Here is a 14,570-nt window from a genome sequence, read left to right as displayed (position 1 = left end):
GGAACAGGGACTGGGGGAAAGAAGCAGTATAGCCAGAACAAGGGCAATGAGGAGAACTCCACCTTTAGACCCCGAATAGACATAGCTGCCTTGAAGAAAACGACGCGGTGCCATCAGTGTAACGAGGTGGGGCATTGGAAACGCGAGTGTCCCTACAACGTGGAGATAGGAGAACAGGAGATAGAGGAGGAAGAGGTCCAGAGTGCGCCTACAAGAGGGGTAACGCAGTACCAGGGAAAGGTGCTCAAAGGGGGGGGGCCTCCTCCCCGAGCCCAGTTTCCCCAGCCACCCAGAGTAGGGACAATGGGTAAGACCTATAGACAGATGCCCCTGTTTGTAGGAGGAGAGGAGTGCTATTATGTGGACCCACTAACCGGACAGAGAGTGGAAAGGGAGGACTGCACCCTCGGGGCAGTCTTGGAGGTGGACCAAAGGGGACCCTATGTGGAGGCCGAAGTGGCAGGGTTCCCCACGACATTTTTAGTAGACACAGGAGCCACTAGATCCACGATTAGATCCGCCGCAGTTCCAGGCCTGCCCATGTCTGGAGAGACCATACAAGTGGTGGGGGTCGCTAACAGGAGAATGACCAGCCCACTGACAGAACCCGTGCAGGTGAAAATAGGGAAGTACAGTGATGAGCACCAGTTTGTGGTTTGCGATTCTAGCCCTGTGTGTCTGCTAGGAAGAGACCTCTTGTGCAAATTAAACTGCACCATATACTGCACTCCACAAGGAGTGGAGGTATTGACTAATGACGATGATGCAGACTTTAAAGTCGCAAATTCCAGAATATGTGTGGAGCTGTATCCCACTCTGACAGTAGATGAGCTCCCCTGGGATTTGAGAGAGACAGTAGCTCCAGAAGTGTGGGATTTCACTGGGGAAGAAATTGGATTGGTCAAGGGGGTGGACCCAGTGAAAATTGTAGTGAAACCGCATGCTGAGTTTCCAAGAACACCCCAATACAAATTGACTCCAGAAACGATTGCAGGTATAAAACCTGTGATCGAGTCCATGATTAAGCAGGGAATACTGAAAGAAATCGTGGGTAGTCCATGTAACTCCCCGATTATGGGTTTGCAGAAACCAAATGGGAAATTCCGGATAGTGCAGGACCTCCGAAAGATTAATAACATAGTCGTTTCATGTTGTCCAGTGGTACCGAATCCATCAGTGATACTGTTTCAGATACCGTTCCAAGCAGAATGGTTCACTGTGATTGATCTTTGCCAGGCCTTCTTTTCGATCCCTTTGGACGAAGAGAGCCATTTTCTTTTCGCATTTAAGCTGGAAGGTCGCGTCCTAACATGGTGTCGTATTCCTCAGGGGTATACAGAAAGCCCATCGATCTTTAACCAGCTTCTGAAGAAAAATCTTGAAAGTCTAGTGCTGCCTCAGAGGTCAGTTCTGGTCCAGTACATAGACGACCTCCTTGTGGCGTCAGAAACAGAAGAAGCTTGCAGGAAAGACTCCATTGCTTTGTTGAATCACCTAGCCGAGAATGGGCACAAGGTGTCCCCGGGAAAATTACAATACTGCCTGACAGAAGTGCAGTACCTGGGACACAGAATTGAGAAAGGCAAACGAAAAGTGTCACCAGACAGGATAGAGGCCATCATGAAGATGAATGCGCCTAAAACACAGAGAGAAGTCAGGATGTTTCTAGGGATGGTGGGATATTGCCGACAGTGGATTGCAAACTTTTCACTGAAAGCAAAGCCCTTGCAAAAACTGACGCACAAGGAGGTGAGCGATCCGGTACCATGGGACAAAGACTGTTTGATGGCGTTCCTACAGCTGAGAGAGGACCTATGTCGTGCTCCGGCTTTGGGAATGCCTGATTACGATAAACCATTCTTGCTTTATTGCTGTGAGAGAGAGGGTTGCGCGCTGTCTGTGTTAGTCCAAATTCATGGGAATGCCCGTAGACCAGTCGCATATTTCTCGGCCACTTTAGACCCAGTAGCCGCAGCGTTGCCCGGATGTCTCAAATCCGTTGCCGCAACAGGTGTCAGCATCGAGAGATGTGAGAATATTGTCATGGGGCATCCGTTAGAGGTGCATGTGCCCCACTCTGTTGAATTGTTAATGACCAGGACCAAAACACAGCATCTGACCAACAGTAGACTCACGCGCTATGAGCAAGTTATACTTGCTGCAGGGAACGTGACCCTCAGGAGATGCTCTGTTTTGAATCCTGCCACCTTGATGCCACTCCCAAACGATATTGAGGATGATGATGAATGTACAGACCACGACTGCCTCGATGTGACTGAACTATGCACCAAACCAAGACCCGACATCGTAGATGAGCCATTGACTGACCCAGACGAAATTTTCTTTGTCGATGGCTCATGTGTAAGAGACGAAGTTGGGCAGTTGAGAGCAGCTTACGCTGTTTGTACAATTACTGGAGTTGTGGAAGCTGGATGCCTGGAAGGAGTACACTCCGCTCAGGTAGCTGAGATTATTGCCCTAACGCGTGCTTGCTTGGCAAGCAATCAAATTCGAGTCACCATATACACCGACAGCCAATATGGTTACGGGGTAGTTCATGATTACGGGCAGTTGTGGTCTCAAAGAGGTTTCATGACCTCTTCAGGCTCTCCCATTCGCAATGGAGAGTTTGTGCGCCTGTTGTTAGAGGCGTTGCAATGTCCAGCAGGTATCGCAGTTGTGAAGTGCACCGCACATACCAGAAATATGGACTTCGTGTCACAAGGCAATAGATATGCCGACGAAGTCGCGCGGTATTGCGCAGAACAAGGGTACTCTTTCACAGAGGTGGAAGTGGGTGGAATAAATGTAAGAACTGAATTAGCTATGATACTAGAAACTGTTGATACTTGGGACGAACTGAAATGCATGCAAGAAAATGCTCCTGATTTTGAAAAAGAAACATGGCAAAAGGCAGGATGTGTGGTGGGTGAGGCCCATTTCTGGGTCTCACCAGATGGCAGAGCAGTGTTGCCCAATGAGATGGTGAGCCCAATGGCCAGACAAATACATGGTCCCGTACACTTAGGAAGAGACGCTATGCTGAGAGTGTTTAGACAGACCTGGTACAACCCTAAGTTCAGAATAGCAGCCGAAGCAGTGTGCCAGCGTTGTGTGACCTGTCAGCAGTTGAATGTGGGGAAAAAGACACCAGTTGCATTGAGTCACATTGGGAGGTCAGGGGGTCCCTTCAACCGCATGCAGTTGGATTTTATCGAACTGCCAAGGTGCAACCGCCTCCGTTATATTCTGGTGGTTGTTTGCGTATTCTCCAGATGGGTCGAGGCATACCCTACACGTAGGTGCGACACCCTCACAGTAGCCAAGTTACTGCTTAGGGAGCTTATTCCGCGCTTCGGGGTGCCGGCCTCTTTGGAATCAGATAGGGGAACGCATTTCAACAGCGAGCTTGTGAAGATGATCTGTGCGGCTTTGAACATAGATCAGAAATTACATTGCAGTTATCGACCAGAAGCTTCAGGAATTGTGGAGCAGATAAATGGCACTATCAAGGCCAGAATTGCAAAAGTGTGTTCATCAACATCCTTGAGTTGGCCTGACGCTTTGCCATTAGTCCTTATGAGCCTCCGTAGTACCCCTGATAGAAGAACGGGTCTGTCTCCCCATGAGGTGTTGATGGGGAGAGCAATGAGGTTGCCTTCTGTCCCAACTGCTGCACTGATTAACATCACAGATGATATGATTCTGGACTATTGTAAGGGGCTGTCTGACGCCATTCATTCTGTGTCCCTTCAGGTGCAGGCCGCCGAGGTTCCATCGTGCCCGGTCCCGTGTCATGACCTGTACCCTGGGGACTGGGTCCTGGTGAAAAAACACGTGAGAAGAAGCTGCCTGGATGTTCGTTGGCGTGGGCCCTTCCAGATCATCCTGATCACGAACACGGCTGTGAAGGTGGGAGGCCTGCCCAATTGGATCCACGCGTCACACACGCGGAGGGTTCCAGCACCTCTGGAAGAAACAGCTCCTCTCTCGGATAGACGTCCAGCTGCGGACCGAGAAGCCATAGAGGGGGCCAGCCAAGCTGTAGAGGTGCCAGCGGAAGCAGGGAACGAGTCTGACCAAGCTGAGGACGGTCAGTACAACAGCGAAACCGACGACGCTACTGAAGGAGAAAGTAGCTGGGAGTACGAGTCAGACACTGACAGGTCTGACAGAGAGCGTGAACCGACAAGAAGGAGAAGGAGTAGAAGGGTACGTGGAGAAGCTGATTGGCCGCAAAGAAGGAGCTCTAGTCTGAGGTCAACTCCAGAGAGAACCCTTCCTCCGATATCAGAGGACTCAGACCCGGAAGAAGGTGCTCAGGGCGCTGAAGCACCGGACTTGAGAAGGTCAAGAAGAGTGCGTGTGCCTAGCCGAAGATACTCCACCCCTGAGTGGACATATCCGGCGACAGATGTCGTTGAAACCGGAGACAGGGAGGATCCGAGCGGTGGTGGTGTCCAGTTCTGAGCCCATCGTCACAGTGGAAATACGACTGTTAGTACCCGGAGTCGAACAAGAAGGGTCACTAACTTTCATGCTCCCCAGACCTCCCCGCCTCAGCAAGTTAAAGCACATGTTTCTCACAGAATTGCAATTCCCCGATTTTGGTACAAGGATAACAGACCACGAAGAGCATAATCTTCGTTTGGAAATATTGAACTTTGCTGTCGAAGCTGCAGGCACAAGCCTGATAGTGGATGCTTAAAAGACTTTGTAAATAAGCGAGAAGAAAAGAAGATTACCTAGCGCCCAGGAAGCAGAGAATCTTAGGGACCTTCCCTTGAGTTGACGGAGAAGGGCTAGGGTTGTCTGTATTGAACTGTTAAAGGATTTTTGCGAAGAAGGTTGTCAGCTTCCAGTTGTGTGGTTCTAAGGACTAAAGGAGTAAAAGAGACTGTAAAGGAACGAGAAGGAAAGAACTTTGTGCAGAGACAAGGGAGAGAGCCATACAGTCTGACGAAATGGAAGCCGGCACCCAGAACCGCAGAGCTAAATGTATAATAGGCACACTAATAGTAGGAGTGATAATATTAATAGCTTTAGTAGTAACCGTTTCCTATGTAAAGGGACATGAGGAAGAAGCAAGGGTAACTGATGTGAAATCTGTAGAGACGCTTACACCTACCGTTGCTGGTGGGAAAGGGGAAAACACTCAAGAGAAAGCGTTATTAGCTGCAGAAGCCCGCAGGTTACACGTAGATGAGTCCCAAGGCGACTTTAGGTCAAATGCTTATGCTAAACTTTTATATGAATACGTGGATGCCATGGAGGTTAAGGACTGCTATGTCTGCATGCAGTTGCCGGCGTCTGTAGATGAAGGCATTCGATATCATCACCTCCCGCTGACATATGGCATTACATGTAGCTTATTGCTTAGTATATTTTATGGGAGAGATAGTTTTGAATACTATTTCTCCAATTATGACTCAGTGTTACCAGAAGTCCCAAATTATAAGCAGATGAACAAATGGGACTACTGGAAGAGTGAAGACAGATTGGCCAAGTTCTTCATTCCTTGGATTACCTTAGATACTTCACATGCCCGTAGAAATAATCTGACATGTAAGGTGTCAGAAGTCGAGAAGAAATTCATAGGGCAGGTGGATGATCGGAACAGGAGACAAAAGATTTTGAAAAAATCAGGACAATGGAAAACAGATTGGACCGAGGAAGAGAAGGCACACAAGAGAAAGGGTAGTAGTGGTCCAATAGCTTTAGATAGAACGCAGAGAGGAAAGTTATGTCTTCATAGAGCCAAAACGTATTATGAAAACGTATACGTGGGAGAAGTTAGCTGTGAACATGCTTTCAATCTAGAGTACTATACTAAGGATTTCCTGAAGGGAATGCAAGTGATTCCAAATGTGTATTTTGTATGTGGAAGAAATGCCTACGTGAGACTACCTGACAACTGGTATGGCTCATGTTACTTGGCAATTATCTTCCCCAAAATATATCATGCCCAAGACTTAGAGATCATCGAGGGCAAGGCATCATCGAGAGGAAGGAGAGATGTAGGAGATGCAGAAATGGTTGGAGATGTCTTTGGAGCTGTGTTCCCTCTTTTGGGACTAATCCTGAATGATGTTAAAATTAGACGACTGGCAACAGTCGTAGACAGGTTGTCTGCCAGCACTGCTCAGTCCTTAATGCTGGTAGAAGGAGAGATGCAATCGATAAGGGCTATGGTTCTCCAGAACCGTCTTGCCTTAGACGTCCTGCTAGCAAAAGAGGGCGGAGTCTGTAAGGCTTTGAAGGTCCAGGAATGTTGCACTTACATTCCAGACAATTCAAAGCCCCTTGAGAAGGTTATTAGGAACATAACTGATATTCACAAGGAGATCGAAGACCTGAGTAGAGAAAATGTCTGGGAAAAGGTGGGCCACGGAATGAGTGAAGCTGGAGGGTGGCTCACCACATTAGGCAAAAGCTTTGTGTGGTATATACTGAAACCTATCATCATAATATTGATCTGTGGGATCGTGTTGTGGGGATTGGTGAGGGTATTCAAATGGTACAGAGTAAGAAGGTCAGAGAAAGCACAGAGAGAACAGCTGCAGAGATTGGCTGCCATACAAGACAGTCAGTACAGGAGTCTGAGGGCTCTGGAAACGCAAAAACGAGTTATGCTAGCAATCACTGCAGTTTAAATGATTAGTGATGACCCCGAGAGGTCATCAAAGGGGGGAACTGAGAGAGCGCAAACTGACCAAAATGTATAAGTACATCACACTTACACGTAGTAAGCACAAGTCATGAAGAGAAATGCCATGAGTGGTGATAGTACATGCATCTATATTCTGAAATGTGTAGTTAATTTAGAGATTTAAGTCGAAGTGGAACTAATGCAGAACTGTGTGAAACTATATGACTTTATTAGACGTGATTATTCCTGAATCCATGTCGTGTAGCTGCTAAAATGTAAGATGGCATGCGGTTAAACGCAGAACGTGGTAGGCCTCAGGGCCAGAGCTAGAGGGGATGGGAAAGGTGTTTCATTTCACGACATGGATTGCACTAATGTTTTAGTAATAACGTTAATGGGCCATGATTTATAGATGTGTTTACCGAATAATAGAATAAGAGTACTAACATGCTATTAATTAATGAAGGAGTTGGATGCTATAATCATTATGAGAAATGCTGTAGGCCTGAAATGTTTTAGCCATTGATTTACACGTATTGGTCTGGGCCGAGAAATGTTGCAAGCCTTTGTTGGAAGTCTATGAGAATTGGGATCTTGGCTGCAAAGTCTGTCTGCAAGAGAAAGGGGGGATCCAATTATAAATGAAATGAATAGAGGTCTGTTCAGGAGACGGCCCAGACATGGAGGAGGGTTCCGGAATGTTTTAAGGGGTATCAGCGGGCCGGAGAAGAGTCTGAGAAGCAAGGTCAACTCTAACGCACGAGGCCTCATCATGGAAAAAGCCAGAAGCTACACCACGTGAGGGGCGTCTCACGAGGGGCATCCCAAATATTGTTGTGTGTTTTTGTATTAGGGACAGCACCCCTGGGTGGAGTTAGAGCAGATGCCTGAGGACCCTTTAGAGAGCGGATGGGTAGGCAGTGAGGGGTCATGACTGGAGAACTATAGGTTTTCACAAAGAGACTAAGAGTGGGTGACTCCCCTAGGGAGTCATTCACAGCTGACACCTTTGTTAGGTTGAGACCTGGTTAAGTAGGGATACCATCTAGAGCAGGGTAGGGACAGCCTAACTTGTATTTTTTCCCTCCAACTTAAATGACGGAGAGACCTCAATACGTGTCAATGCTGATAGCCTTATTATTCTTAGAACTTGTACTCGTAGTCTTCGTTGCTCGTCTGAGGGCTTTCAGAGAGCACATGTATGTAGTTGGGCCTGTGTATCTTGTGAATCTCATTCTGAGATGCCTGTATCTGCAGCTTAGTTTGACTATATAATAAATCTTTGAAAGCTAGAAGTTGTTTGTGATCTTTTGGAGCGGAGTCCTTTATTGGGTGAACTAACTTGGTAAGAGATGCACTTTCTTCCCTCAATGACAGGTAACAAAGGTTCAGTCGACCAGATCGGGGTTTTAGATCAATAGTGATAAGGTATCGATCAAAATCTCGCCCTTCCAGTGGCTTAAAGTGCAACAGTCAGACTAGAAGCTGGGCAGGTCTTTCTTATTCTGTGCACACTTTTTGTAAATTTACATTTCACGCTAGGTTTAGTGCTTTCCATCGGACGTCTCACCTGAACATCGATTTTAATGAGTGCAATATCCAACTTCTCGTCCACATCCTTGATTTTGGCCTCGTGCGTGCTGCCGTCCTTCAGTTCCACCTTCACCCGGTTCTTGTTGGCCACTACATGGGCATTGGTCACGATCAGGCCATCTTCGGAAACGATAAACCCAGAGCCACTCGCCACCGGCACGTCCCTTTTTGGGAAAGGGAAGGACAATGACCACCTGAGGAGCAGAGGAGAGCCACGGTTCAGAGTAAGAGTCACCATACACTTAAGTGTAAATGTTATTGTAGCACTTTGTTTTCCTAGAATGAGAACGTTTTTGACTTCTATCTCTAAATGACAAAAAAGCAAACCAATGCTTCTAATGGAACCTGAATATTTTAAAACACTTTGGATGTGAAATGCTGGAGCTATACCAAGTAAATGTAGCCAGCAGGCCTGTTTAAAACAAATATTTTCCCTAAATGTTTTCCAGCAGAAGGTCTTCGAGGCCAGACACACTGGGCTGGTTCTGTTACAGGCAAGGTCGTATTTGCAGGTGCTGTTTTTGCAGTGTCTGGAGTGAACTGGTGTTAGACCTGACAGGCTTAGGGTGATCTTCTCCGAAAATGTTTGCCTTACTCCTCCATTTTTGCTGATCAGTTTTTGTGGCCTTAGGACTCAGTGCAATTGACGACTACCAACCATTCCTAAAGTGCTCTCTCATTTCAACATGGTAAAATTGGCATACACCCAATTGGCACATTTAATTTACTTGTAAGTTCCTGGCAAAGTGGTACTACGTGTACCCAGGGCATGTAAATTAAATGCTACTAGATGGCCTGAAGCACTGACTGTGCCACCCCCTTAAGTTTTCTTTAAAACACATCTCAAGCCTGCCATTGCAGCCTGGGTGTTCAGTTTAAATTGCCATTTCAACCTGGTAAAATAAGTAATTTGCCTGGCCTACACCATGCTTTTTATTACATATAAGTCACCCCTAGGGTAGGCTCTAAACAACCCAGAGGGCAGGGCGCGCTGTATTTAAAAAGCTGGACATGTACTTTCAACTTTTACATGTCCTGGTAATGAAAAACTATTGAATTCATTTTTCACTACTGCAAGGTGTACCTCTCCCATAGAATAACATTGGGTTAACTTATTACATTTAATAAGTGATCACTTTCAATTTTGAGGAGGTAAAAGGCCAAATTTGGTGTCTAATGAATTGTATTTTAAAGCCCTTTTTAATGGAAAAGTCAGATTTTAAGTCACAATTCTAAAAACGCCACTTCAAGAAAGTTTCTAAACATACACAGGGCAACCCAGCATTCCCCCAGGGAACTGGGTACATCAGTTGCAACTAACAATGTTGCTGGAGGATTTCATTAGGATTTCTTTTAAGTTGGTCATAGGATCCAAAAGTGTTAACAAAAAACACATACATTCACGTCAGAGAAAGCATTTTGTTGTATATAGATTGTATTACGTAGAACCACATATTTAAATAATTTCATAGAAAATAAAGTAATACCATCAACACCGACACCCCTCTAGAATAAGATCCCACATAGACAAAGTTCATATGGAGTTAAACCCAGGATCTTGGAGAGGTATAGACTCCTCTTTAACTTCAAAGGTTCATAATCCATATGAAAGCGTCCAATGTTTTACAATATTATGAACTCAAGCCGACAACAATACCATATGCTGCAGTCACCCGCTGAGAGCCTGAACAAACGTATTTTGTGACTAAGTGGATGACTGCAGCGTCCTACATTCTTCATATTGCTTATCATGGCATATTGGTTTGAGACGTGTTTATGATGTAACTTTCCCTCTCTAGTTTATGTTTGTTCTCAACACTTAGTCCTGATGATGGTCTTGCTGACTCTTTGGCACATAGAGACCAAAACATTGATGGTTCCTCCTTCTTAACCTTAGGTATGGTATTATGTATGGTTTTGGTCGATATTAGTTAAAAGATTGGATGCTTTCATTTGAATTATGAACCTTCGCAAGTTAAGAGGATGTTCAAGAAATCCTTCAGAACATTGTTAATTGCAACATCTAGACAGTTGGCATTTTCTTGTCCCAACCATTTGCTGTCTGCTGCTTGTATCTTGGGTCATATTTGTAGGTTCAGCTGGCAGTTGGTCTTTGTGTATTGCTCCCAGAGAACGAGACAAAGGGAAAATAGATGTTGGCAGGATGATTCATCTCTGACTTGATGAAGGGGAGGAGCCGGTGACCTACCACACTGCACTACCTAAGCACACTCCCAAAGGGTCTGACACTATTCTATTGTGACTTCAGACAGTCTGGGACCAGAGCAAGGAGGCAGGAAATTCCAAACACCTCGGGGTGGAAACCTCCAGAACCTCCTTCTACTTCAAAGTAGGCACCAGGTATAAATATTGGACCCTCAGACCCAACTCTTCGGTACACCTCTGGAACTGTGGAAGATTCAGAAGGACTGCCATGCTAATCTGCTGGAAGGACTGGTACTCTGATGCCCTGCTACCTGAATGAAGGACTTGACCTGCATCTTGATCCCAGGTCCACCAGAGTGACTCCAAGGGCAGGTTGACTGGCCTCCTCAGCAGAAGACTCAGGGACAGAACAGGCTCCAACCACCTTCAACCCAGCACCTGGACTCAGTCTGCTGTGAGTCTTGTTCCCCTAAATGGTGCACTGCCACCCTAGTCCTGGCCCCGTGGAAGGGGACCTGAAGGTGCTCTGCCAGCTCAGCTGTGATCAGAACTGACACAGCGCGATGCATCTCCTCATAGCCCCGCTCCGGCATCACAAGTAAGTGACACATCCCCAACACAGACCTTCGCATAGCAGCCGACAGTCTCCTCAAATCCGCCACTGCAAGACACATCCCGAAGCAGGCCTTAACATCACAAGCGCCTCATCGATGGCATCCTTGATGACGACACAGGGCTCCGAATCTCATGCCCCGCACATTTTTTGTACGATGCGTCCGAGATGCGGGATCTTGCACCGTCCCGCAACCAGGATTTCAGATATTCTTGTTCAGCAGGCGTAACTTGGTCCCTGTACCCGGCCTGTACTCCATCACGGTCAGACTGAACTTGAGACTTTGTCCCGGTCCAGAGCAACCAGATAATCACAATTGTGATTCTTAAATCTTTTAAATTGCATATCTTCGGTTCTACTAACTGGATTTTTTGTCATTTTGGTGTCAATAATTTATTACATTTTACACTATTTTCTAAATTGGTGTGGTATTTCTCGTGTTGTGTTTTCACGTTATTACTTTGAAGTACTACATAAAATCTTTACTCCTGACTTCTTTTATGCCAAGCAACCAGAGGTTTGAGCACATTAATTTGGGTTTTGCTTGTGTTCCACCCTGATAGAGGTATTGGTTGCTGCTTGAGTAAGATGTGACCTCCAGTAACCATTTCCAACACCTGGTCAGTTCTTAGTTCAGTTCTAGATGGATCAATAGGACATAGACTAAGGGATCAGGTTGCAAGGATTTTCAAAAATCTTTCCTCTTATATAGCCTTGAGACAAGATCACTTCTGCAAATACTTGGGACCAGCTGTGAATATTAAAATGGAAGCATGCAGCAGACAGAAGACCCCCAATCTCTGCATGTGCAGGAGGCCAGTATTACAACCAATGCCCTTAAAGGGAGGAAGCTGCAATGCCAGGCAAAATTCCACATCACAAAATTGCAAAAATGATATTGAGGAACAATGGCCTGGTCTGTAGGATTACTTTCTAGTCATCCCATTCGCACACGCTAGCGGCTTTCTCTTATAGACAGCTTCTACTGTATGAATGGCTACCACAGGAAGGCAGGCAGACATTAAATGTTCAAGGCTTTCTGACCACCGAAGCAGTCACAACGCTTTTGCACATTTAATTGAGACTTGCAAGAAAGGGGCACCAGTGCCTTTTTGTCGATCCTTTGCGTTTTGTAAGGAATCCCAATATCAGAAAGGTTTACATTGTGCATCATAAAGACATTTCTGGCTTAAAATATCATTTTAATGCATTGCAATTTGGTTTTGCACCTTTGCAAACGCTGAAACATAGCAGAACAGTAATTAGAATAGTGAAAAGCATTTTAAACGTTGGGCCCTAGATCTTTCTTGTTTAACCCGACTAATCTAATCTGGGTTTTTTTTATTGGATTTTTGGAGTTTTATAAAGCGTGAACATGACCCAAATGTATCAGAGCACTCTACAAATTATTGATATACATAAACAAAGAGCTGAAATAAGAAAAAAGCACATCTAACAAAACCATATACCAAATTCAGTAAGATAAGTTATGATCTCACAGAGTTATTGTTAAAAAAAAACCTCCATGTGTTTATAAGTCATTGGACAGGCTTCTCCGTGGTTGTTTTTAAGAATGTTCTTTTCGTTCGTTCCATTCCAGGTAACCAGTGGGCAATGTGGGTTCTACTGGAATGGGGGTGTTTCTGCACTATATTGATATTATTGTTATTTTGCTGGCACTGTGCCCAGTGGACAGGCTCACCCTAATTTTAAGCGCAGCATTTTGTAAGAACTAAAGCTCGTTAGTGAGACAAAAAGAAAGTCTAGCCTAAAGCCTATATTTCGGAGTTAACAACTTCAGACCACTGTTGCCACATCTTCTAAGAAAAGGAAAGAGAACTTTTTAAAGCTACGTTTGTTCAAATTAATTCATTCAAGTCACCAATTTCCAGAAAGGTTGTCTTCCACTCATGAGGCTCAAATAGTGTGAACGAAAGGCTCACAAGAAAGTGAGAATGAGGAATACATTTTGAAATGACAATGAGTTGGAAATTCAAGGACTGCTTTAAACCTAAAACAACAGGAGACATGCCTTAAAGAGAAACAACTTTTGGCCACTCCCGCTGATGCCACAAACCAGTAAAATGTTACACTCAACGTGCTGGGCCAAAACATATATGGGTCAGACGTCCATCGGGCTGTCAGTGGAAGGTTTTGGCCGGCAGCGCCATTCGAAACATGACAGTCCATCCAACTCTAAATAGGGCAGGCAGACTCTCGGTTTAGCGTGCAGGGTACTCCACCATGATTGGGGCAGAATACCCTGTCCGTTAAACTCTCAGTGAAGGCTGTAGTGCCAGAAACTTCACAGAAGTCTGCAGCAGCAGGCCATGGCTGATGATTACCCATAGTCCCAATGGTGAGAGCATTTACGAATTAGGGAGGAAATAAAGTGGGCATCCATGGTCAGTGCTGGCAGTCCATGACTGGTGCGATGGGTCAACAACAGATGAGTGGTACTTTGGCGCCAATTCTGTTATTCGGGTTTTCGGCAGTCTTATAAGCATTTTTCAAACGTTAACCTCCGTGGAGGCTATCTAAGAAACTCTCAAAACGTTTAACTTCCAAGGTACTATCATATACATAGGTGACATCAGCTACTGCACCCAGTCAGTGCACCAACCATGTAGACCTTGCACTCACTGGTGCTAAAACCTTTTAATTGACAGCCATATTTCACTTTTTTTAATTTTCCATTATTCAACAGTCCAACAGTCCAAGACCCATTTAAAGAGATTGATAGACTACCATCAGGCCAAAGCAAGTTGTGTGTGTCTTCCCTGAAACCTACACAGATTTGCGCATGCACCCACTTTACCTAGAAACTAGTCTAGGAACCAATAGTTCAGTAACCAGCCCTTTGGAAGGTTGGAATCTCTAGAAACCACTTAAGCAAGTGATAGTGTATTGCTGTAAAAATAAATTCCAGGGAAATAGGGTGCCTGCATGATCAGTCTCTATTTGAGCAGCATGTAGTTCAAGCCTGTTTGTGATCTCAGTTTTGGAATCACATTACAAGATTTAGTGTTGATCTTTGTGATATTGGATTTTCTGCAGCATTTCCTGGAGACCTTTTTCCCCAGTTTTAATAGCGCAAGCGGGTAAAGAGGAAACATAGATGGCATCCTTGGTACTAGGCGAAGACTGGCCTATAGGAGAATCAAGAAATGTTGCTACGGATTGGTCCCTCTGGACGACAAGGGGAGAGTCAATTGCTTGGCAGAATTTATTTAGAAGTAAGAGAGAACATTACAGGTAGGAGGCAAAAATCAAAGATGGAAGGTCATTATAGAAGATAGCAGAAATCACAGAGTTGTAAAAGCTGATCTTCTGATCTAGGAGGCTCTTTTCGGTAACAGACTCTGAGAGAGAGCTTACTGGTAAGGGGTAAATGTGATCATCAAATGTTGGAAGCAGTTTCAAGAGGTAAAAGCAGGTCACTAATAGTAGCAGAGCTTGTCATGCGTAGAAGGTCATCTTTAAGGATAGGAGGAAATAATCGTGAAATAAATGTATCATTACAGACAGGATGCAAATATCCAGTGCAGA

The 14,570-nt window shown here is 45.2% G+C and overlaps 1 protein-coding gene across 1 annotated transcript in view; it reads right to left on the bottom strand.

Annotated features, from left to right (window-relative positions):
- The window catches only part of HTRA1 (HtrA serine peptidase 1), a 336,396-nt gene that overhangs the window by 185,680 nt on the left and 136,146 nt on the right, over nt 1-14,570 (bottom strand). The window contains exon 3 of the mRNA XM_086922970.1: nt 8,220-8,436. Coding sequence (XP_086779096.1) covers nt 8,220-8,436 — 217 coding nt within the window. The remainder of the gene's footprint in view (nt 1-8,219; nt 8,437-14,570) is intronic.

This window comes from Lissotriton vulgaris, chromosome 5 (assembly GCF_964263255.1).
Source record: "Lissotriton vulgaris chromosome 5, aLisVul1.2, whole genome shotgun sequence".
Lineage (NCBI taxonomy): Eukaryota > Metazoa > Chordata > Amphibia > Caudata > Salamandridae > Lissotriton > Lissotriton vulgaris.
Note: the sequence above shows the minus strand (reverse complement) of the source record. Positions and strands in the feature narration are given on the sequence as shown.